Raw genomic sequence first — 25,572 nt, forward strand, 5'->3', positions numbered from 1 at the left:
GCCTTTCCCATTCAGTTCCATTACGTACTGCAATAGGTTTCCCGGAGAGGCACCTGGCCAGGCGAGAGCGGCTGCTGGACGAGAGGAACCGGGGATCTGTCTGAACGACTTCCTACATCCCCAGTCGCGTTCACCCTCTTATTCCAGGTCCGATGTAGAGATGGGAAGGAGCGAAGGGGTCCCTTCGTGCCTAGTTCTGCCTCGCACCTGCTTTCCCCTCATGAAACTCTTTAACCACCGACCGCCTCGGGTTTAACATTCAAGCAAGACCTGAACGTCCTGCGCCTTTAAGGGCTTAGGAGCGCCTTGGTCATGCGCAAAGGGAGCATAACCAGGAAGCGGTTGGGCGGCTCTGAGGGAGAGAAAGGCGCACGGGCTCCCGAGCCGGCTTTGGGGGGGCGCGCGTGGGTGTGCAGCGGGGCCCCCCGAAGAGGCCTAAAGACTCCGAGGGGCGGCTCTCCGCCTTCCGTGGGCCTTTCCTCTCGCTGCCATGGCGACAGGAGCCAGCCAAGACTTTTACTTGGCGCTGTGCGCTCGGCCCGTGCAGTTTGAGAAGGCGAGCCCCGTGAACTGCGTCTTCTTCGACGAGGCCAATAAGCAGGTGAGAGATTCGGGCCGCGGGAAGGGGCGGAGCCCTCCGACCAACTGCCCCCCCCCGCCGGTCACGCGCCCGACCCCCGACTCCCCCCCGCCCCCCCCCCCCGCTGCCGCCGCGCCGCTGCCGCTCTTGGCATTGCAAGGTGGTGGACGAGGCGAAGTGCTGTCTACCCTTTGACAATATTGCTGCAAATGCACATTATTGTTTTGCTTATAAAGCCAAGTTAGCATTCTGTAAAAGAAGGACCACTGAAGGGATAAGAAACTTTTGACACCCGTTCTGCCCTTCTTGTAAGGAGATCTTAGTGCTGCTGTGACCCGCCTTAGGTCAATGTTTTGGGGACCCACTTGTGGAAACCATAACTTCAAACAGGCATGAGATGTACTGGGGGACACGTTAGTATACTCAGTATTGTTCTGTGTAGATTCATTAGTGTAATGCATCCAGGGATCTCAGGGTGAACACTCTGGTATTGGGGAGGGGAGGATATCGAAGTATTACACCATCTGTCACTTTCTTTGAGCTTCTGTATTACCTCTGAGCTTAGACATGATCCTTAGTGCAGCCCTAGGGAGAGATTTTCCCAGGAAAAATACATTGTTGCACAGTATCTGTAGTGAATTGCAATGTATTTGAGAGTACTGTTGTTTTGGATGTGCAATTATGATAATCATGTGCCATCAGTTCTGACTTATGACGGTCCTTTTCAAGATTTTTTAGGTAGAGAGTGCTCAGAAGTGGTTTACCATTCTTTTCTGGGGTGGCTACCCTGAGATGTGCAACTTGTCCAAGGCCACACAGGCTCTCTACTTGCAGAAGGCACAATGAAGAAATGAAGTCCCAACCTCTGGTTCTGCCTAAAGAAGCAACCCTAAAGAACCCTAAACCACTGAGCTATTCAGCCAACCTAGATGTGCATTTAAAAGCCATTCATTTTGCAACATTTCTTGACATAGACGCATCCAGCTGCTGCATTTTCGAATTCTTGTTAGATATGGCAGCTCACTGTGGGGATTGTGATAAAGACACCTGACACTTCCAGCTTCATCAGTACTCCACTGTGTAAAGTTTATATGCCAGAAGACCGGTCTTGCATTTGTCTTGTCCTGTACGTGTAGAAGTGGGGAAAGGCAACTTACTTGTAAAATTGCTTCTTTTAAAATGGGAAGCAAGGCCTCGCCCTGCAGTTTTTTTTATAGGTACAGTATATGTCTGATGAAGTTTTAACCATTTCCTCCATAATGATGTTTCCATGCAGAAGAGATTATTATGTAGGAAAGGTCTGGGGATCTACTAGAAGTCAGTGGATTGGAATGCCTGACTGAAAAGCTAAGGGACAGGTGTTTAAATCTCCACTTTGCCTCCTAGGAGACAGCTGAGATTACCTGAACCATATGTGGCTGATGGGGTTACATTTCCTGCCACCTGTGTGGCTTTGGGCAAGTTTCACAGTCCCAAAGTGGCACTAGAAAGAGAGACTGGTAAATCACTTCTGAGTGTTTTATGTCTAAAAAATCCTAGGAGGGTCAGAATAACTCAGAATCAACTTGATCACACATAATGGCCAAACTCTTGGTGGGGTACATATGCATGGGTAGACGCTAATGACACTATCAGCTGGCATTGGTAAACATAATTGTAATTAATTGAAAGCTTTCTTTTTCCTTGTTTCAGGTTCTGAGGTTCTCTAGGGCTCCCTTTCTCCCTGGGGAAGCCTTTGGAAGCTCAAAGATGTGGGGGAAGCTTCTAAATAGACAAAAATGACCATAGGATCACCACTGGCAGTCCTGATCTCACTGGTGGCTGTTAGCGATTTGTGACTATTAAAGACTCCTTCCAAAGGTTGCAAAGGCTTCCCCAGGGCAAAAGGGAACCCAAGAAAGTTTTGAAACCAAGGTTCCTGCTAAAATTAGAGGTTATGTTGCTTGGAACGTAATGGAGGAATAGGGGGATTTTGATGAATTTAAATGAAATGTTTTCCTGATGACACCATTAGCTTCTGCTGGTGCAAATTTACAAAATGTGATTTTACCCAGTTAATTAAAGGTTTAGGAGGGTTTTGGAGGGAGGAGGATGGCACTGAAGATATTACACTTCTCTGAGAGAGCTGGGGAGATATCCATGATAGTGATGGACTGCAAGCAGTGATTGTTTCATAGAAGGAATTTAACCAAATGTAACCAGTTGTGTTACATTGCAGTAAGAGGGAAGCTGCCCTTAAGGATCTTTGTCTTTTACACAAATATTGGAGATAAGAGGTCTCCAGCTTTGTTGTCACACTCTCTTGTGTATTTTGGCGTCCTGCAATAAGTGCTTCCTTAGGTATCATGAGGTGACTTCACCCAGGCTTCCCTAGGCTGCCCATTAAAGTAGTGGTCCTGAACCTATTTTTACCTTATCTCTGAAGATTTTCAGTCATCCAGATGTGCCTATTTAGAAGTTAATTCATGGCAACCCGACTTCTTTCTTGTTAGGTTGAAATGTTTTGCTACTCATCCAAGTAGCTTGTTCAGTCTGAGGAGAGTTGGTAGGAGATCCCTGATATATTTTCCATGTTGGTTGCACTTTCCCGTGGTCTGAATAGGCTCATTAGAAGGACAAAGGACCTATGATGACTGCTAACAACACAGAAAAATGCACACATTGATCAATACCTGTGGTCTGACTCTCATCATCCATTGCAACACAAACTAGAGGTTAGCAGGATGCTAAACCACAGAGCAAGAAACACCTCCACCTCCACAGAAGCCAAGAAAGAAGATGGACATCTGAGGACAGCCCTTAAGGCCTGTGGCTATCCAAAATGGGCCTTTAACAAGGCAGTGTCCCAACCCAGCAGGACAACGGAACAGTCTGAGACTCAGAGCCGACAGAAGAACCTGGTCATTCCTTACATGGCAGGTGTGTCTGAAAAGCTCAACAAGATTTTTGGTAAACATCATATACCTATTCACTTCAAACCCACAAACACACTAAGGCAGAGACCCGTCCATCCAAACGACTGGATACCAAAACACAACAGGAACATTATAGTATATGTGATCCAAAGCAAAGAGGAGGACTCAGAGCTCTACATTGGAGAAAGCAAACAGACACTAAACAGGAGAATGGCCCAGCACAGGAGGGGCAATGGCTCAGGACCACAGTCAACAGTGTTCCTTCATTTGAAGGACAAAGGACACTCATTTGATGACCAAGATGTACTAATTTTGGTCCAAGAAGATAGGTGGTTTGAGAGAGGAGTCAGAGAGGCCATACATGTGCATATAGAAAATCCCTCTCTAATAGAGTTTGAGGCCTTACATACAATCTGTCCCCTGTTTATCATGCTACCTTTTCATCTGTCCCCAGAAAGATTAGGACCACACATACCTGAAGGACCACTGTTAATGATGGTTAATGACCCATGACAGTGGGTGGAGAAGGACTGCTGAAGTGGGATTATTCCTCACTCCATTGTTTGTCCTTTTAACGAGCCTATTCAAACCAGCGGGAAGTGAAACCAACATGGAGGGTATATATCAGGGATCTCCTACCAACTCTCCTCAGATTGAAGAAGCTACTTGGATGAGTAGCAAAGTGTTTCAACCTCTTTTTTGACCTTATGACTCACTAATCACTCTGAAAGAATCTACAGTGGTGCCCTGACTTATGAATGCCCCGATGTACAAACATTTTGACTTACAAACAGCTCCGTTCGCAAAATTTTGCTTTGACTTGCGAATGGAGTTTTGACTTATGAACAAAAAAAGGCAGGGGGGAAAGGACAGGAAATTTAAATGTACTAACCGTTGGTGGCAACGAGGCTGCTTCTTTGTATCTCTTTCATCCCAATGGTTCGGGAAAGGGATGTGGCGGTGGGAGTGGCCCAGCGGTGGGAGGCTTGAGCCTGGCTGGGGTGCTTTGGCCGCTCACCTCCCGATCGCTCCTCACCACCCTCCGCGGACCGATGCCACCACTGGTGCCCAACGCCGGCTCCACCTCTGGAACCGGCACCAGCAGCTGCTTGCCGCAGTGGCCATGTTGGTCCTCAGCACTCCTTGCTGCCTTTTGAATTTCCTGCCATCGGCCCGCTTTTGACTTGCGAACATCTTCTGGAACGGATTAAGTTTATAAGTCAAGGCACCACTGTAGTCCCATCATGATGTAAACATAAGGATTGCTTCTTCTGAGAAGAACATTATTTTTTACTGGTATTTTGTGATTATATTTGCTATTTACAATATGTTCCAAGAACATAAAAAACGGTAGCAGCAAAGGTATGAATAAATGCAAATCAAGTTATTTCAATTTAGTTATAATAATATTGTTGTTAAATTTTAGTAGTAGCCTAAGAAAACTGTGTTCCACCTAGGCTGTTGTTATATCCCACTAATGAAATCTGTACCACCTGCTTAGAACTATGGGGCTAGGATTTAGTGCCAAGCACTATTATTCATTTGCCATATTTTTCTTCTCTGTTCTTAACAGAGCCAAAACTGATGCAATGTGCCTTTTTCTGTGGTAAAAAAAAATGTATAACTGAATGCTCCTTTCTTTTTTAGTAACAATCACGTGTCACTTCTCTAATTCAGTCAATGGCCATAATCCTCTTTAGCAACTTTATGCTGTGCAAGTAGGATGATATCATCATCCAGAAGAGGAAGTATTTATTTTAAGCTAATTGAATGCAATCTATCCTCATTTAATGTTGTGATGCCCCAAGGGCTCTTTTTTTGCCATGGGCAAGCCTTTGGGAGCCTTGAGGTGAGGGAGAAAGACTTAGTACATAGTACATAGCCAAAAATCACTGCAGGATTGTAGCTGCTGGGATAAGCACCACTGGCAGTGATTTTTGGCTATTAAAGGCTCCTCCATTCCAAGTCTCCCAAAGGTTTCCCCAGTGCAAAAGGAGAGCATTGGAAACTAAAGAGGGGGAATAGGAAGTTTTCAGTTAATTAAAATTAAATGTTCCTGTCAGAAGATGATTATATCATTTAATAAACACAACATAAGTCATGCCAAGATGATTCCTGCCATTGGGTGCTTCGTTTTTATTATGAATTTCCCACATGATTGCTTTAGTACATAGATTGCTTTGTGCAAAAGACCGCAGCAAAAAAAGTATTAATTTTGGTATCGGAATTCTGACAAACTGTACTTTTGATCTGCCTATTTGACCCAGGGATGGATTATGTGCAGCACTCAGTCTGATTTCTTAAGATCCCTTCAGATAATGTGTTCAGGTCTTAGAATGAGAAGTCTTATTGGAAGCAAATTCTGTTGATTTGCATTCTGATCATATTTCAAATATAAGACTGAACTCTGATCTTCATAATATTTCAGGTTTTTGCTGTTCGATCTGGTGGAGCAACTGGAGTAGTAGTTAAAGGCCTGGAAGACCGCAATCCCATCTCTTTCAGGTAACATAGGTGTATTCTCAGGCTGCATTTCTCTACTGTCTTGCCTGGGAATGGATGAAATCCTTATATCACTAGCAGGGAGAGATTTTTCTTATTTAAATTATGATTTCCCCCTTCATCACATGGATGCTGTAGGATGGAATGAGAAGTCTTACATTACTGAAAATTACTACCCTAGTTGATGTAACTGGTAGGTGGAAATTTTTGGCAATGAAAGACTTTCTCTTTCTGTCCCGCAGTTCCCATGGCTTCTGCATGATGGAACAGATTATTCACAAGCTATACGAGCCATGAAGATCTTTAATTACCAAAAATATTCCCTTGTGGTGATGTCATAACTCTTCCTCAGGTGTAATTAATCAAGAGGATTTTAACCAATAAGTACTATTGAAGTCAGTGGAACTTAATTCTGAGTAGGCACGTACTATATAGGATTGTACTGGAAGGTACAGTGTGTGCTCCTTTCTCTCTTGAGAACTTGTTTTGTTCTGTATTAGTTTCTGTCAGGGCAGGTATGTCACATCAATCTAAGGATTGTTTTTGCTTTTCACTGAATATATACAAAATATGTGGAGTTTATTAATTTTGTTGCAGTTTTCTGCATCTTAGCATATTTAAAAAATTACTGTTACTTTATGTTGAAAGTTTATGTTAATAAATGGAGCTTGATAGCTTAACTTCTCAATACTCCCAATACTACATTAATGGGACTGTAGTGATCCCACTTGTCAGCATGGAGCCTGCATAACCTCCTTGGCTCACTATATCCTATGTTGCAATAATTATTTAGATTAAAGTCTTCTCTGCCAATTCCTCACACAACATTGTGCAGACATTGTATTTGATGGAAAAGCCTGGTTGTGAGAGTAGAACACTTCAGCCTGACAGCTGAACACTGGGAGTTAAAGCTTTATGCAGGGTTTTTGCACAAAGCTGACATCCAGAGCAGGCACTGTCTTGTTCCTCCAATGACTCCAGGGTCTTCTGCATAGGAATATGATATTAGCCAAATATGTAGGCTTTCCTAATGCTAAAAACAGTGTATATCTTCAGTACATTCCAAATTTAAAGAAAGTGTGTACAGTACTTGCTGTGCTATAGCCAGATAGGGAGACGCAGAGAGAGAGAATGGCATCCTTCAGTCTCGAGAGACATTGATAATGTGCTCTGTATAGAGGACTTGGAGAGTGTCCTCTCCAGAGCACGAACCCTGGGTAAAATAATATGGAGGATAGGCTGCTACCCAAGCAAAAAATCCCCCCTCTCCACGTTGCCAAAATAGTCAGATGGAAAGGCAAGAGCCAATACAACTGGTTCCAGCAACATTGTAGGAGTTGCCAGAATGACACGAACTGCCTCTGGGACTCCAGCTCCAGATTTTGCCTTGAGGTTAACTCCTGAAGCCTTTTCCATCAGTGAATATAGACACAAGGCAGTGGGGGTTTGAAATTGGAGTTTTCCTTCTCCTAGATGGGCTGCCTTTCTCCTAGATGGGCTGCCTTTAACTCATATGTTAAAAAAATAATGGTTGTGGGAGAATTTGTATGTAATGTTGAATTGTAGTTTTACATTATATGTGTAAACTTCTGACTGGAGCCTGTCTTCCTCTGGTATGATTGCACAATGTGAATCTTTCACTTCAATATTTAGCTAGATATAGGTTGGTGCTGTTTTTTAGATAAACAAAGGCAAGTTAAACTTGTATTTTGTTGAAATTTTAAAAATGGTTTTGATCCCCAGATTGTTAGGATAAACCATAATTGTAAGTAGTCATTGTTCTCGGTTAGTTGAATTGGCAAATTGTAGATGGATTGAAATGGAAATAAATGCTTCTGATGTCCTTGTACTGAAGGGTTTTTTTTAGTATTGTATTAGAACCAGGACTAAGTCACGTGGCTGTTAACGCAGATGAATTTTTATGGACAATTAGTATGCTATGCTCTAAACAGTGGGGAAGAAGAAAGGTAACTCTGATGTTGCCATGCAGCCATAAGGGTGAAAGCTTAAGAAAAGGTGTAAAAGCAAAGTGTTATCTTGATGAAGTTGCATACTTGGTATTAATATTCTTCAATTGCACTTTTACAGAAGTAGTCCCAAAGCACTAGAGATGGATTCTAATGCCACATTGTGGTGTTGATGATTCTTGTTTTATATATTAAACAAATAGGGCCCTTCCATGACATATACATGCTTCTTCTTTGTGGCCTCTGTGAATGCACACAAATGGGTTGTTCTGCACCTGCACAGGACCTCTCGGAAGTTTCTAGAGCTTAAAGACATGTGATGAGTAAGACGTTCTCCCATAGAGCACATGCTCCGCCCGCCCAAGGTCCTCTCAGTTCCTTTTAGCCCCTGTGTAGGCTACACCTATATCGGACCAATAGAGCAACTTGACAGGTTTGGGAGAAACCTGGAGGAATTGTTAAATACAGTTTTGTACTATGCAATAAGTATTTGTAAGGATCATTACTAAAGAAACAGGCAAAGCTAGAATTTATCCAGCTGAGTAAATTGTAACAGCTGAGAGAGCGATCCCAGGATTGGTTAACCCTGGGATAAAGCTAGCAGACCTAGCACACACACTTTGTGGTGGTGTGGGTTGGTGTCATGTTGTTGTACTGGAGTATCCTGGAAGAAGCCGTGTCTTTGTGCTGTATATTGGAAGAAGAACTCTGGCTACTGGACTGAACATATGGCATTTGACTGCTGAACTAATTTACAAGAACTTAGAATCTGATTTATTTATTGATCTCTGTTGAAACTGCTGTATATGACTTTGGGACTGGAAACAAGGACTAAGCTGTACATGTATGTATATATCCTGTAAATAATACAACTATTCTGCTATCAACACTGCTTTATTGCTTGGCATCTTCATCTCTCAGGGAAGTTCTTTTGGTTAGCGCCACCTGGTGCATCCTGGTAATACTGCAACTCTGTCACAACTTCTTCAGATTGGTACTCTGTACCTCACTACTTTTTCTCATTTGCCTTTCCGTTTTCAATTGACGTTCTCCCGTGAGTTATTTTTCTTTTATCCGTTGAGTTTATCCCTTTTTGTTTGCTTCTTCACTCTCCGACCTATTCTCCCTCCCCCATTTTTCCCCTTCCATTCCCACCTTGTGTGGCCTCTCCAGCGCCATTCAAGTGGTGTGTGCTCTGCACTAATAAGATCCCGCAATAGGACAGACACTATCACTGTTTATTTTGTTTTGGTGAAGAGCACCGGACACGATCTTGTTCTGTGTGCAAGAGGCTCACTAAACTACAGCTTCAGAGACTTAGATCCCATCTCTGGGAGAAACCTCTTCACCCTCCATCCATATCAATGGAACCTACCTCATCGCTGGTTCCACGCTCTGAACCATCCAAGTTAATGTTGAGCCCGACACAGTTATCACTAGGGAAAAAGGAGCAATCCAAATTGACATTGAGATCGAAGTCGGTATGGACTTCTAAGGCCTCTGCTTCTCAGTCTAAAAGCTATCCTAAAAGAGGAAAGGAGAAGAGCAAACCCAAAAAATCTAAAAGACTCTCCAAGACCCTTTGCATGGAGCAACCTCCTCCATCATTCCCTTCCCCAATCTTGGAAGAATCATCCAGGGACACTCATGATTCTCCTTTATCGAGAGATTGTCAAGGAAAATTGCAGGCCTGAACAGAATGGAGTGGTTTAATGAGAAGCCATAACTATCAGGTGTGCTGAAACTGAGTCAGGATGACTCAGCAGAGATGATGTAACCCAGGGCTGATGCAACCCAGAGATGAAGTAATGGGATGAGGTAATGGGATGAGGTAATGTGTAACCTGATTGGTCCTGTGTATGTATATATGTATGGCTGTACAGTTAGTTATATCTTCATCTGCTTGGAGATCACATCTGCCTACTATGCTGCCAGACTGCTGTATATATTTTGCTGTAAATACACTATGCTAAAAGAAATGCTGATGGACTGCGTGTGAATTATTTCTGGACTGCCTGAACCGCCAAATACTCTGCTAAATCATGATTTTTCCGCTAAGAAACCTGACAGAGATGATCATTCCATACCTCCTGTGCAGGCTTCCATATCAGCGAGTAGCCCTCCTCCCACTATTGGCCTTTCTACGGCTGATGATCACTCGAGCCACGCCTCTGCCCATTCTAGTCCTGCATCATCAGGACGGGTGATACCAATATTACTTCCTGATTCTGATTCCCCTGATGATCTCCTAGAAAACACACATCTAGGTGGAGACACCTCTCTCCACCTTATGATCCTCCACATGGAGAAGTCATCTATTATCAGGAGCCACCTTGTTACCATTACGAACTCCCTTAATACCACTACCAACCTTGGTATCACAAATGAGGCAACTACAGTGCTCCATATTACCCATCCTATGACGCATATATCCAAGAGGACATACCAGAACAGGTCCCCTACGACAAGCTTAAGAGGGTGTGCTACACAAAACCATATCGGGCACAACATTCTTCTTTGACATCCGTGTCTCCACCTCGACATGGACATCATAAACCTTCTTCGCACGCTCCACCTTCTGAACAAATCGCTTCCTCAAAACCATCTTGTAAACGTCATGACACCTTACCAGAACATTCAACATTGAAGTGACCAGAACATTCGACATCAAAACGATCTCGACATGAGCCAGTGCCATCATCAATCCTCAGTGCAAGCCACCACTGTTTACAAGGGGCCACCTCCTCCTCCCTCTGATCCTGCCAGATTGCAACCAATCAGACTTCACTAACCCACCTCTCCCCTCCACTTCATCTTCAAGAGATCACTCCAGTATATCTCAAGAATCTCCATCTAACATACCTACTTCTGGAGCAGATGTGGCTAACAACCACCCTCCTTCCCCATCAGAGGATTTCACCTCCTATTCCCAACTTGTTATGAGAATGGCCAAATCCTTGGAACGCAACGTTGAAGAACCACCACCACCCAAGCAAGATTTGGTATTTGATTATATAAATCAGGATAAAACACCCCTGCTTAGCCTCGCCTTCATCCCGGCAATGCTAGACTTGGTCAAGGAGTTCTGGGACAAGCCTCCTTCATCCCTACAAATATCAAGGAGAGTGGAGAATCTTTATAAAACACATGGTACCGACACATATTTCCTAACAAAGCACCCTACTCCTAATTCTATTATTGTGGACTCAGACCAATCCAGGGCTCGAAACAAATCATCGGTCTCCCCAACAAACAGGGAAGGTCGAAAACTAGATATTCTTGGGAAACGACTCTACTCTCTCACTTCCTGACAAGAGTAGCAAATTATCAAGCGGCAATGGGTGCCTACCATCGTCAATTATGAAATAAAGTTCTCCCTATTCTCCAGATAGTCCCTGAAGCATCTAAAACGGAAACTATTAACATCCATACTGAAGCTTCTATGCTTTCGAAACAGCAAAGAAACACATCCCGACACACTGCTGATGCAGCTTCCAAAGCCATGGCCACATCAATTGCTCTTCGACGCCATGCTTGGCTCAGATCTGCGGGTATCTCTGATGATACCAGATCTTGAATCGAAGATTTATCGTTCAGTGGTGCTGGCCTTTTCAACCAAAAGACAGATGAGGTCATGAATAATTTGCATAAAATTAGGAAAACTGCTCGTTCCTATTCAACTCAACAGCCTTACCAATTCCAAAGACCTCAGTGGCGCAGAAAGTTTGTCCAGCAGCCTTATCAACCATATCAGCAATAATACAAGCCTTACAAACCTCTAATGACTGAGCAACCATTTCCGAATCAGACTTCTTCTACCACTCTTTTTTGAGCTGAAACCCAACATCAATGTCGACAACCCTTTCGATGCAATCAAAAGAGGGGTAAGCAATACCCATGATTTTTTAAATTTGGCCTTTACACATCCAACATTCACTCAAACTCATCTATACCCTTTTCTCCAATTTTGGACTCGTACCACCAATGACCGACCATTGGGTCCTATGGCTGTTATATAGAATTCCACCATATACCCCCTCTTCGTCAAATTAAATACACCACCTACTCTTCAGCTCTAGAAGAAGAAGTTTCCCTTCTTCTACACAAACATGCAATCATTCCTGTCCCAACAGAGGATCTTCATATGGGTTTCTATTCACATTATTTTACAGTACACAAGAAAGACACCTAAATAAATTCATCCAACCCAAATATTTTCGTATGATCACATTGGACACTGTTATTCCCCTCCTTTTACAGGGAGACTGGTTTGTCCTCATTGACCTCGAGGATGCCTACTTCCTCATTTCCATTCATCCAAAACATCACAAATACCTTTGTTTCCATTTCAGTGACATCGCCTACCAATTCAGTTCACTCCCATTTGGTTTATCCATGGCACCAACAACTTTTATGAAATGCCTAGCACCAGTTGTGCCATGCCTTCATCTACAAGGAATTACCATATTCCCTTATGACTGGCTCATTGTCTCCCACTCTTACCAAGCTGCTATCAATGCTACTCATATCACCCTTGATACCTTGTAGCGCCTCAGTTTCGAAGTCAACTTCTCCAAATCTCACCTCAAGCCTTCACAAACAGCCAAATACATCAGTGTCTACCTTGATTCCACCAAAGCCTGAACCTTCCTTCCTCCAGACCGACTAAAAATGTTAAAATTAGCAGTTTGACATTTCCAACCCCAGGCTTTGGTTTCTGCACACCAGGCTCAACATCTGCTGGGTCTCATGGCCTCCACTACTTCTGTGATTCAACACTCCAGACTCAAAGTGTGATCTCTTCAATCATGGTACCTCTCTCTTTTCAACCCAATCATAGACCATCCTTCAAAACGCCTCACGGTAACTCCAGAACTTGCCCAACAACTTACCTGGTGGACCTTTATCCCGAACCTTCTCATTGGCCAACTTTCGCGCCTCTCCAGCTCACTATCCAGGTTACTACCTACGCCAGTCCTCTAGGATGGAGAGCACATTGCCAAGACCACAGAATCCATGCCCTGTGGTCAAAGAAAGAAGAATTGTTATACATCAGCCAGCAAGAACTCTTAGCAATTATCAAAGCCTTCAGAGCCTTTCAACCTTTGATCTCAGGTCGAGCTGTTCAACTTGCAACAGACAACACAACAGCTATGTATTATGTGAACAAGCAAGGCGGTACGCACTCCCTTTCACTCCTGTTTCTAGCAGTTCAGCGGGCATGGACATTTCCAACATCTGTCAGGCAGCCACATGGTCCAATCCATCCACCTTCATCTCACACTACAGGCTGGGGGTTCGAGCAAAGAATGATGCCTGGTTTGGGAGAGCTATATTGACATCCTTTCTTCAGTGACAGCCCACCTACCGGTAAGTACTGTACCGGTAAGTGAGCTTGCTAGTCACCCATTTGTGTGCATTCACAGAGGCCACAAAGAAGAGAGGTTACCTACCTCTAACCATGGTTCTTCGAGTGGTCCTCTGTGAATCCACACATCCCACCCATCCTCCCCTCTGTTCGTCACTCCTTTGCCTTTATCTAACCTTTTTGACAGCGGTGGACTTCGGAACTGAGAGGACCTTGGCTGGATGGAGCATGCACTCCACGGGGGAACATCCTACTAATCACATCTTTAAGCTCTAGAAATTTCCGAGGGGTCCTGCGCAGGCGCAGAACAACCCATTTGTGTGGATTCACAGAGGACGACTTGAAGAACCATGGTTACAGGTAGGTAACCTCTCTTTTTGTCCTTTAGTCTTCATAATGATATGCATATTGCTAGTATTCTGTGAACAATTGTGTATTCTGGCCTTCTGAAGTAGCTGATTAAGTCTGCGATACTATAGCCACATTCATGGGACTATATCTTATTGACTTCAATGATATTTACTTCAGAGTAAATATATTAGAGTGCTTTGTACAAGAACAAATTTTTGTAACAGGTCTTTTTTCTAGAATGGAAGACAAAGGAGAAGTGAAGTGTATAAAGTTTTCTTTGGGGAACAAGATACTTGCAGTTCAGAGAACATTCAAGAGTGTGGTAAGATGACTTTCTTCTTAAAATAGGTTGCAAGGTTGGAAAACAAAAACCCCAAACAGGTTCTTAAGTACAATAAAATCAAGCCTGTGTGTTAAGTATTGTAACCACTGTTCTTTGTGGTCTCTGTGATTCATGTTCTTGTGCAAGTGCAGAATAAATCCACAGAAGCTTCCAGAGCTCAATAACCTCTAACATCTTTCCTCCTTCCATTCTTATCATGCATGTCCAATGATTCCCTCTCAATCCTTTTTTTTGGGGGGGGGGCTACTGAGGCAGCAACATTTACAGGGAAGTGACTTGACAACAACTGCTGATGTTAATAGAATTACTGTGCATTAGAAAGAATTGGGGAAAGGTAGAAGAAATTAATGTTTCTTTTAAACTGTATTTATACCCAGTTTTAGCCAAAATGGGCTCTCAGTTTTTTTCATTATATTGTCACAAGGTCTTGGTCAGTATTATTTCCCAAGGCCAGTAAATTCTTAGGGAAGGCTTAAGTAAAAAGTTGAATATTAAATCAGGAAAGCAGCTTGTAGGTGTCTTTATTTCATGTACTGAAACCTTTATTTCTCATAGATTGTCAATCTGATCCTTTGCAAAATTGGTTTTGTTTGAACAGCTTAGAACAATGGGGTTTGATGTGCCGAACTCTGCCCAGGATCAGCATATACACGTTTCTTAACTGCTGTTAACCTTTATGCCATTGCAGGATTTTCTGAACTTCATTCCAGACAGTCCACAGCTAGAATATACTCAAGAATGCAAGGTAATTTAAGTATTATTATTGGCTGAAATCCTCTTGTGTACTTTTGGTTGCGTAAAGAGCTTAACTTGCAGTGATTTCTCACTGGCAGTTAACACATCCCCACTTAGATTTTCATATCTGTCTAGCCAGTGAATTGGCATCCACCCTTGATAATTGCTAGTGAGAAGCTACAGTATTTGCATTCAGCAGGTGTAACTATGTAACAGGATTTTGGCCTTTAGGTTTTAAAAATATTAAGCCTATTTCTGTTAAGTTTATAATTTGTAGTATCTTCCAGACTTCATAGATATAGCAGTTTGGTTCAGAACAGCTGAATCAAAATTACATGTTCATTGCAGTGATCTCTCTGTTCTCTTGGAAACTTGCCCCAATGTATCTTAGCAATGCTTCAAGTCGGCTTTCTCTCTATAATCAGTGTACTTGCCTTTAAAAAAAAGTTTGGCCATGAGAAGCACTTGAATCAATTGCTTTAATTTTACAAGTATGAACAAAAAATATGTGAAGGGAAAATCTTGTTCATGCTAACCGTCATTGGGAGGTACACAAGTCCTTTCCAATTGCCAGAAATATATAAGGGCTAAGCATACATAAATGCATTTTCCTTTGAAATGGAACCCAGTATTTTAAGCAGTCAATCCCATTTTGTTTTCCGAAGTACTTCTCCAGAACCTTCCATCATGAAAAGTATTTAGCCACCTCATGAGGCTCAGTGCAAATGATGTGTCTCATGAAATACAGTTTCCTGGCATTCTTCTCTGAACTGCTGTACCAAATTATTTATTTATTTATTTATTTTATTATTCTATTTATACCCCGCCTATCTGGTCATTGCGAACACTCTAGGCGGCTTACAGCATACAATACAACACAAATATATATTTTAAAAAAATATAACACAATTAAATACTTCTACAAGATGGAAAACATATGAAATAAATCAAATAGAGAGAGAAGGGGAAAGAATCAGGAATTAACTGGGGGGAAGGTCTGCCTAAACATCCATGTTTTAAATTGATTTTTAAAAGTACCCAGCGAGGGAGCCGTGCAAATCTCCGGAGGCAGATTGTTCCAGAGACGAGGAGCCACCACTGAGAAGGCCCGGTTTCTTGTTTTTTCCTTCTGGGCCTCTCTTGGCATCAGGCTCCTCAGCCTCACCTCCTGACTCGCACGTGTGACACGGGTAGAACTAGGTGGGAGTAAGCGTTCAAGTCATTTAGAGCTAACATATCATGAAAAATCTAGTTCACTGTGCAAATCTCTTCTACAATTTAAATCAGTTCATCTAAAAAATTTTTGCAATGTCCATTTTTGCTATCTATTCAGTTGTCTGGATTAAGGAAATTTTTTATTAGAATGGCTTCTGTGCACATGCATGTGCAAAGAAATAGCATGCTAATCATGAATAGTACTGGTTTTGTAAGTTCCTGAAGACTTACTATATACTTGGTATGAAATTTTACTCAATTGTCAGTGCTGCTTACAATAGTAATTTCTTGTTTCCTGAGCTCAGCCCCAGAGAAAGTTGAGACTCTTGGGCCACTGCATGAACATTCTACAGACTTGTATAGGAAACTTCCAGATGAGTTCCTGAATCATATCTTCAGCCTGTTATTTCTTTTCTAGTTGTTAGTGGGCAGTATAAATAATATATAGTCCACTCTGGCAATTGCTTAACTATTGTATTCACGAAGGCTTTCACGGCCGGAATCTAATGGTTGTTGTGGGTTTTTCGGGCTCTTTGGCCATGTTCTGAAGGTTGTTCTTCCTAACGTTTTACCAGCACTCTGTGCTCTGGTGTAGTTTGCTTGGGACTTGAGTATTTATGGCTGTGAGATAGGCTTTTGTCCTTTTCAGGAGATGGGTGATTAAAGGGGTCACGGACTGCATGGGAAACTTTTGAAAAAATACAACCTACAAACAGTATTCAAGCTCACCACAAAAATACAACAAATGCTATGGTCAGCAAAGGACAGAAGGGACCCCTCACCACTGCAGGAGTATACTGGATACCTTGCAGTTGTGGCCAGATATACATTGGAATCACAAAACGAAGCATCCACACCAGAATCAAAGAACATGAGAGACACTGCAGACTAAAACAACCAGAAAAATCTGTAGTAGCTGAACATGCCCTAAAACAAGCTGGACATGAAATTCTATTTCAAAATACTGGACAACACCAGCAATCATTACATCAGACTGCACAGGAAAGCCATTGAAATCCACAAGCACCAGCAGAACTTCAACAAAAAGGAGGAAAGTTTGAAACTCAACAAAACTTGGCTCCCAGCTCTGAAAAATACAGCGTGCAAAAGGTCAACGAACTCTACCCAGCCACAAGGACCAGGGATTACTACACACAAAAGACCAGCTAATGACATCCATCAATCACAGTGACAGATAATCTCTCCTCCTTATCACAACAATACACCCAGAACAAGACACACTAATCACCCATCTCCTGAAAAGGACAAAAGCCTATCTTACAGCCATAAATATTCAACTCCCAAGCAAACTACACCAGAGCAGAGAGGGCTGTCCTCTGAAGATGAAGGCCACAGAGACTGGCTAAATGTTAGGAAGAACTACCTTCAGAACACAGCCAAAGAGCCCGAAAAACCCACAACAACCAATTGCTTAACTATTCTTTAAAACAGGACTGGAGAACTGTTGGCATGCAATCTGAATGGGACATACAGCCTGCCTTCTTACCCCCTAGAAGCTCCCCTTTAGGTTTGATAAAAGCCTCCGCTGAAGCCAATGGGGATCAGGGACAGGCTTTCTTCACTGATTGTTAGTAGTGAGAAATGTAAGTTCCAGTATTCTCTTGAATGTAGTTGTATGTATATTTGCTTAATTTAATTGAATGTTGTTTATTGTTAAAGACCAAGAATGCCAACATTTTGGGATTCTGCTGGACAGGGTCGGCAGAAATCGTCTTCATAACAGATCAGGGAATTGAATTTTACCAGGTAAGGAAAAAATAATGCCTTCATTTAAAAAAAACCCAAAACATTAAAGCACTGTTCTTAGACGTCAGGCCTCCTTTAAAGACTAACAGTCCTTTCATTACCTTTTGCATTGGATCAGAAATTAAGAACCATTGTCAGTTCATAGGTGAGATTCTAGTAGTTTCCCAAGCTATAAAATACAGCTCCATTTCATGGAGCAGCTTCATCATGGGCTTCAAACGAGATCTCAGTTGCATGATTTTTGGTAATTAAAAACTTTTGTCCTGTTATCCCCACAGACTCCATGCAATGAAAGGCATTGCATAAGAGTCAGAAAAGCCACAGGACAGAAAGAGGAGGTTTTTAACAACTGAAAAATCTCCCTCTTTTAACAATGTGATCACCCTTCCACAGGATTGCAGCCACAGTCTAATCTGTTTGGAATATTTAGCCTATTTGGGTTAATGTAAATCTTTACTATGTATCTACAGGTATTACCAGAGAAACGAACTTTAAAACTTTTGAAGAGTCAGAATATCAATGTAAATTGGTATATGTACTGTCCTGAGAGCTCTGTCATTCTTCTGTCAACCACGGTTCTTGAAAATGTTCTGCAGCCATTCTATTTCAAGGTAAGATATAAAAAAGTAGCAGTCAAGCATGTAGTGCTGTTCTCTTGATTACCTTGCTCTGCTGCCCAAAAGACCTTTCAAAGATATGCTGCATTTGGTGTATTAAAAATAAATACTCCTTGGGTTCCTCTTGCTTTTCATGTGTTTCTATGTATGCAGTCCTCGTCTGTGGTCTTTGTGTGAGGGTTGATCATGGATTTGCAGAGCAGCTACGTTTACTGTTTGTATAAGCAGTTCAACAAATAGTTTTAGCTGTGTACAATTTTTATACTAGGATTGTGTGCCTGTCTGTGATAGTGTTTGGAAGCACTTCGGGAGGTGAAGGAAGAACCTCCTCTACTCCTTGCTCCCAAAATGATGTGCTTTCACATAAAGACTGATGGGAAGAATGGATCAGTGGATGTGGAGCAGACCCCCATTTGCAATTCTTGCCATTTGTCCAATGTTCATTTCCAAATGTTTGTAAATGTACAGTTACCTTGTAATTTGTTTTTCCTGCAAAAGAGGTTGCTGCATACTGACATGTGAACTGCCATTTAGCTGGCTCTCTGATACTTCAGTCCAAATCTTTGTGTAAAATTTGAGAGAGATCTAACCTTGATGACTTAAGAGTTAATTTACCCATACAAGGGGCTAAATTTGCATTTATTTCAAATATTTATGTATCTAGGGTGCCTTAATAAAAGAACCTAGTTAGAGAAAGAATATTTATGTTCCTGTAAATGTTGTGAATGCAGATAAAATGTTTTGTTTTTTAAAAAATATTAATGAAATCCAGAGAGGAACTATATAGGATTAGGTGTAACATTGTAAAAAATGCTCTCTTTCAGGGTGGAGCTATGTCAAAATTGGCCAAGTTTGAAATTGAATTACCTGCAGCCCCCAAATCATCCAAAATTAGCCTTTCTGAAAGGGATATCGCTATGGCTGCAATGTAAGTATTATTATAATAGGGTTTTATTATATGAATGTTGACCTAGGCTTTAAACAATTTACATACAGTGATGCCTCGCAAGACGAATGCCTCATGCAACAAAAAACTTGCAAGACAAAAGCATTTTGTGATTTTTTTGGTGACTCACAAGACGAATTTTTCTATAGCCGTGCTTCGCAAGATGATTTCCCCCCCTTTTGGGGGGGTTTGTTTTAAAACACACAACCGTTAGTACTGTGCTTTGCAAGATGAAAATTTCGCAATACGACACAACTCGCAGAATGAATTCATTTTGTCTTGCAAGGCATCACTGTATCATCATTTTGCTTTTATTCTTCTTCCTGCACAGTTAGTTTTATATTGAACAACAAGCTGAAGCGTGAGCACAGCTTAGGGACACAGAAGGCATATTCCCCAAAACCAAATGTATTTTATTTGTTTTAAAATAAAAGCTAAGGTTAAAGCTATATCCTAAAAGCAGACAAATTGAAACCACAGATCAACCCCCTTCTTCTCATTCCGAATTTGGTACCATAATTGTCCAAAGAAAACATTATCTCACTAGCTACCTCACTCCCTATTTAATGTATAATTAGTGGTGTGGATCAATGCATATGAAACACAGACTTTGATACATCAGCAAACAGACAACAGTAACACACAATAGATTGAGTTAATGCTATGTACTATCAAGTTGTTCCTGATTTCGGGTTGTCCATTAAGTTAACAACCCTAACCTTTCAGCAAGTGTCAAGATTAAGAGGTAGAACTGCAGCATCCGTGATTAATAGTTGTTATATAAAAGCAGCTGAAAGAAAGAAGATGCACTCTGTACCATTTGTTGCAATGAGGAACATAACATAGAAACCAGTCACCAGCCATTATTGTATTATTATTCCATAGAGTCATCCCCAATTTTTCAGTTAACTTCCATGCTGTTATAGTTAATAAAATTTGCAGCAGTGTTTAGCAGTGTTTCATCCAGTGTTAATGTTTTTCTCTTCGTTATCACTTTTGATTCCATATTTTGGTGAACAATCAAGAAAAGAAACCTCAGTAATGAGTAAGAAACAAAGTAGGGCAAAGTATTGTATTAAAGATTTCCCCCTTAACTGAGACTGAAGCCATTCCTAAAAGGAATTACTTTAGCTAATCTGTGCCAAAATGCTTTATAAGACTATCTAGAAGAAATTAAATGCCTCTGAGCTCAGAAACATTCCTGCGTATAATGATTATACTTGATTTATTTGGTAAAGACAAGGAGAAATACTTTTCAGGTCAGAGGGATTCAGTGGCATGGCCCCTCCGATTGGCTGGGGGAAGGGCAAGTGAAAAAAGGCCCATGCTTGCCGCAGAGGGCCATGGGATGCCTCCCCACCCACACAAGATAGTGATTGCCATGCTACTGGCTTGCAGTGATAACAGCTGCCAAACCCAGTCTCAGCTAAGTACAGAACCTGCACTTCTGTGTGTGGATTTGCATGTATTAGAGAGAGAAATACCAAAGAGCAAGTTAAATAAGAGGCAATAAAATGACTACTGGAGAAACTCCATTGATGTTAGTAATCTCACAGGAATCAGTGGTATCCCTTTTGCCTGTAATGCGTTATAGTGAAATGAGGCTGATACATCAAGATGTAGTATGAACTTGTTTGATCTTATCTTGATGTTCTAAGCCTCAAGGAAGGTATTATAAATATGCAGTGCACTACTACAAATTTGTGATGGAAGTAAAAAAAAAAGGCCTTAGAAATCTGTCCCCTCCTTTTCTATAAACATTACTGTATGTTCAAAATTATTTATTTTCCTTTAGTTATGGGCAGCTCTATGTTCTCTACTTGCGGCATCACTCAAGGACCTCCAACAGTACAGGAGCAGAGGTTGTTCTTTATCACTTACCAAGGTATGTTTATCTCTTTTTTAAACTTTAACTTCATTAGCAAAATGCTAAAATGTTTCCTTAACCATATTCTCTTTGTTTTCTGTAATTAATACTATAGAGAAGGCTCTTGTAAGAAGTTGCATATATTGAAGTTATACAGGACAGGCAAGTTTGCACTGAATGTTGTGGATAACTTAGTCGTGGTTCATCATCAAGATACGGAGGTACTGCGTTCTCGCTACAGTGTATTTTTTGTGCTATAATGATCCATTTTACTTTCCCCTATCTGCTTTTGCTTTGATCATTTTCATCTTAAAGCTATGTTAATTTTTGTGGCTGATGAATAGGCCACAGCTGGTTTTCAGTGGAGATTAAATTGAGGTTGCGCATCAGTCATTTTAGTTATGCATGTATGTTCACTGCTTTGTGTTGTAGCCATCACTGTCTTAGTTTTTGTAAGAATTTTGTTCACAAATATTCCATTTGAAATAAGAAAACCTGTAGAGACATCTGCTTCATTTTCTAGTGTAAGCAGATTGTTATGACACAGCTTCATAAATATTTAAGAAACCTTTCATTGTTAAGGATGACTAGTTATGGGAACATATTTTCCCCATTTTGGAATATTGGCTGCAGCTGGACCTGTGCCAGTGGTAATATGACCAGAAAGAGAAACCTTGCTTTCTGTGTTCAATTTTAGACCTCTATTATATTTGATATCAAACTAAAAGGAGAATTTGATGGCACAGTTACCCTTCATCAGCTTGTTCTTCCAGCCCGGTCCATACAACCCTACCAGATTCCTGTGGCAGGTAGGATTTCTTTTATTTTCAAAAAGTTAGGATGCAAATACAGCTGGTATGTAGATCTCTGGGTTTTGTACATGGTATACTAGTTTTCTGATCAAGTGAAAATAATGTACAAAGGGGGACATTTCAATTAGTTACATCTGATTCACTTTTTTAAATAAATAAAGAACAAGATAATGTAACTTTGGTAATGTTTAGTATCATAAATGTTCATGATCATGGAACTGCTGACAAGCAGTTTCCCTTCTAGGAGATGATGTCAGCTATACAGTGAGGTAGCTTTCATTGAGCATAAAGAATTAAGTGCTAGGGATAAACCATTCACATTTTTTGGACTCTGCACAACTCCCGTAATTCTCCAAGATGTTCTATAGCAGAATTCTGGGAATTCCAGTCTGAAGAGCTATACCTTCAGATATTTCCCTCACTTGGAACAATACCTAGCTCTCCAGTTTCCAGCTACAGTGATTTCTGAATGGAGGCTGTTGTAGTGGTTCCTGGGTGTTGCAGTTTTGATGTCCTTTAGGGTTCTATAGAGAACATGATTCCTAAGAAGCATTGCATCAGGAAATGGCCTAGAATGCAGCTAGATGAAGGAAATAAAGGTGTAGGCCTATGGACTGAAAATCCCAAAATTCTGCTGGGGAAATTCTTGAAGAATTCTGGGAGCTGGAGTCCAAAAAAGCAAAAGAAAACATTTCTTTATGCAGTATGTTGTTAGTCTGTGGAACTCCTTGCCACAGGATGTGGTGATGAGATCTGACCTAGATACCTTTAAAAGGGAATTGGACAGATTCCTGGAGGAAAAGTCCATCTCAGGTTACAAGCCATGGTGGGGATGTATAATTTCCAGACGTCAAAGGAAAGTACCTCAAAATGCCAGATGCAGGGGAGGGGTATCAGGAGACAGGTATCTAGTTGTCTCGTGTGCTCCCAGAGGCATCTGGTGGGGCCAGTATGAGATACAGGAAGCTGGGCTGCATGGGACCTTAGCCTGATCAAGCAGGGCTCTAATATTCTTATGTATATAATACTAAGTACAATAACAGTTTCCCAAGTGGAACTGAGGTTTGGAAAGGAAAGAGTCTGACAAGCTCTTCTCTTTCTGTTCCTTTCTCTCTTTTTTGTGTTTGAAGTGTTATTTCTGTTATTAGAGTCCTACCGTGGGTACAGAAGTTAGGCAGTGGGTGGTATTGCTTCTTGTCTGTGATTCATGACAAATAATTCCAGAAACCATACAGCCCTCTATTAACATGGCCTATCTGTGGTGCCATTGGGTTTCTGAGTCCCAGGTGGCATCCTTAGAAAATAAAAATAGTGGATAGGTGCTGCCTAGTGTGTTACTCCGCAGTGTGTACAACCTCTTTGGGGTAAAAGGCAGGGCATAGGATGGTAGGAAATACAATGAGGAACTGGAGGGTGGAAGAACATCATGGAGGGTCAGAGTGGGGAATGGGGAACATCTTAGAGCATAGAATGACTAAGGAGCAAATACAGGTGTTTTACCTGTATTTGAAAGTATGCAGTAAAAGTCTACATGCCCACTTTTGGTTTTTTGATTGCTATGCATTTTGCTTGTGGTTGGCTACACTCATCATGAAAACTAATTTATGTGAGTGTCTACCACAGTGGTTTTCAACCCTGGTTCTTTATGTGTTCTTGGATTAAGACTCCTAGAGGCCTTCACCACTGGCTGCAGTGACCAGGATTTCTGGAAGTTGTAGTGTAGGAACACCTGGCGACCCAAAATTGAGAACCACTTGGTCTACAACATTTTCTGTGTTGTAGATGTAGCCCTTAGCCAAAAAGAGTAGGGATCTTGTTGGAAAGCAAACAGACTGTCTTCCTAACAATATAATCAGTTTCTTTTTTAAAAAGTCTATCATTCTAAGATATTAGTGATTCCACATATAAGCTTTGCAACAAATAGCTGACCTCTACAGCTCTTGATTGTAAGAACTGATGAAGTGGAAAGGATATCTTTTTGTAAGAGAATCATCAGTAAGTGAAATACAGTATATAATGTGTGTTGCCTATTTTAAAACAAAGAAATTTCAAATTACAGATTAGTTTTCTGTCTCCTTTTGTTTTGGTTCTTGCTATAATGAGAAGAACCTTTGGTACTAATTTCTTTACATTGTACCATTAGCATTTTACACCATATAGCTATTGTCACAGGAGTAATTATAAATAACAAACATTTTCTAAAATCTATTTCTTCTGTCTCATGAGTAGTGCAATATTTTTCCACACATGCAGGTCCAGCGTCTGTAACCAGTCAGTTTCCAGTTCCTTGTAAACTTTGTATCCTTGAACCATTTCTGATTTGATCTGAAACATTGATCTTAATTTGTCTTCTGTGGTAAATATCTTTGTATTAGGAAAGAGCAAAATTAAGTATTACAGTAGAAATATGCGTGAAATTCTGAAAGAAACACAAATTTGAAGTGCAACATAATGCTTTGCATATTTATTTTGAAGTTCCACTGTGTTCCGCGGGATTTAGCCAGGGCAAACTTATATATAGTTACAACCATAGTGGCTCAGACCTTGAAGTGGAAAGAACCATACACAAAACTTTGGAATTCAAAAATAATGCATGACTTGAAAGCAGTTTTATACTGTAAGTTCTGCTCATGCAGTGTTACTGTTCAATACTGGTGAGACATTTTTAAAGATGTGAAACTTAGAGCAAAAGTATACAGTTTGCAGGGACATTTGGACAGTTCAAAAATTTAGATCTTGACTCATTACCAAAATGGAACCCCAGCCAAAACATATTTGGCTGTGTATGTAACAACTTGGTCACAATCTTATTAGTGCTAATACAGGGTCCCATAGCTTATTGCAGTTAATTGACAAGGTTTTGGGGTATGCCTTAGGTGCACCTTGTCAATTAGCTGTGGCAGGCTACCCAAATCTTATGCGAACCAATAGATACTTGCTATGGAATTTGTGGAGGAAACAAAGAGTCACATAGCTCTTTGAGCTTGATCTAAGGTCACTCTGTAGTTGCCGGGCTTGTTAAAAGAAGCAAAAGCCAAGAGACTTTTGTAGGGTTTTCTTTAACATTTAGATTCTTCATCCTGGATTGTCTTTCAGCCTGATATTATCATCAGTGCAAGTGAAGGTAAGTTTGAAAACTTCTGGTTTTTTTCATTAGCGTTTTGCTTTTAATATGAAACCTAGGAAGTTTCGCTTCTTTAGATGTATGTCTTACATTAAAAATACTTAAGGGAGATGATTTAATTATAATCAGTGGCCATAATAAACAATATAGTACCAAACTAACAAGATTGTTCAGATCCTGCACTTTGATATGTTTGTGGAAATATTTTATAAAGACAAAGATCTTTTGAGATCTTATCGGGCTCTCTTAGCTGCTGCTTATTACTGTGTTAGGTTTATACTCCTTTTAGAAAAGGCTTTGCTGTTTCATTTTAATACAGGTTATCTCTGGAATCTGCAGGTGAAACTTGAACCTATAGTAAACCTCTTGCCAGACAAAGGAAAACTAATGGACTTCCTTCTGCAGAGAAAAGACTGCAAGATGGTTATTCTCTCAGTGTGTTCTCAGAGTAAGTTTTTGTCAC

The 25,572-nt window shown here is 41.1% G+C and overlaps 1 protein-coding gene across 3 annotated transcripts in view; it reads left to right on the top strand.

The window, feature by feature from the left end:
* Positions 1-351: 351 nt before the first annotated feature.
* RMC1 (regulator of MON1-CCZ1) overlaps positions 352-25,572 on the top strand; it is a 33,564-nt gene continuing 8,343 nt past the window's right edge. The window contains exons 1-13 of one of the 3 annotated variants that reach the window (XM_072998851.2): positions 352-601; positions 5,924-6,000; positions 13,921-14,005; positions 14,715-14,771; positions 17,657-17,743; positions 18,214-18,354; positions 19,185-19,288; positions 21,102-21,191; positions 21,289-21,394; positions 21,871-21,982; positions 24,239-24,283; positions 25,056-25,109; positions 25,429-25,557. In XM_072998851.2, the coding sequence (XP_072854952.1) occupies positions 491-601; positions 5,924-6,000; positions 13,921-14,005; positions 14,715-14,771; positions 17,657-17,743; positions 18,214-18,354; positions 19,185-19,288; positions 21,102-21,191; positions 21,289-21,394; positions 21,871-21,982; positions 24,239-24,283; positions 25,056-25,109; positions 25,429-25,557 (1,198 nt within the window). In that variant the 5' untranslated portion in view covers positions 352-490. Of the gene's footprint in view, positions 602-5,923; positions 6,001-13,907; positions 14,006-14,714; positions 14,772-17,656; positions 17,744-18,213; positions 18,355-19,184; positions 19,289-21,101; positions 21,192-21,288; positions 21,395-21,870; positions 21,983-24,238; positions 24,284-25,055; positions 25,110-25,428; positions 25,558-25,572 lie in introns of those variants that run through there. The other 2 variants (XM_078392616.1, XM_072998852.2) reach the window with 2 other exon arrangements.

This window comes from Pogona vitticeps, chromosome 4 (genome assembly GCF_051106095.1).
Source record: "Pogona vitticeps strain Pit_001003342236 chromosome 4, PviZW2.1, whole genome shotgun sequence".
NCBI classification, from domain to species: Eukaryota; Metazoa; Chordata; class Lepidosauria; order Squamata; family Agamidae; genus Pogona; species Pogona vitticeps.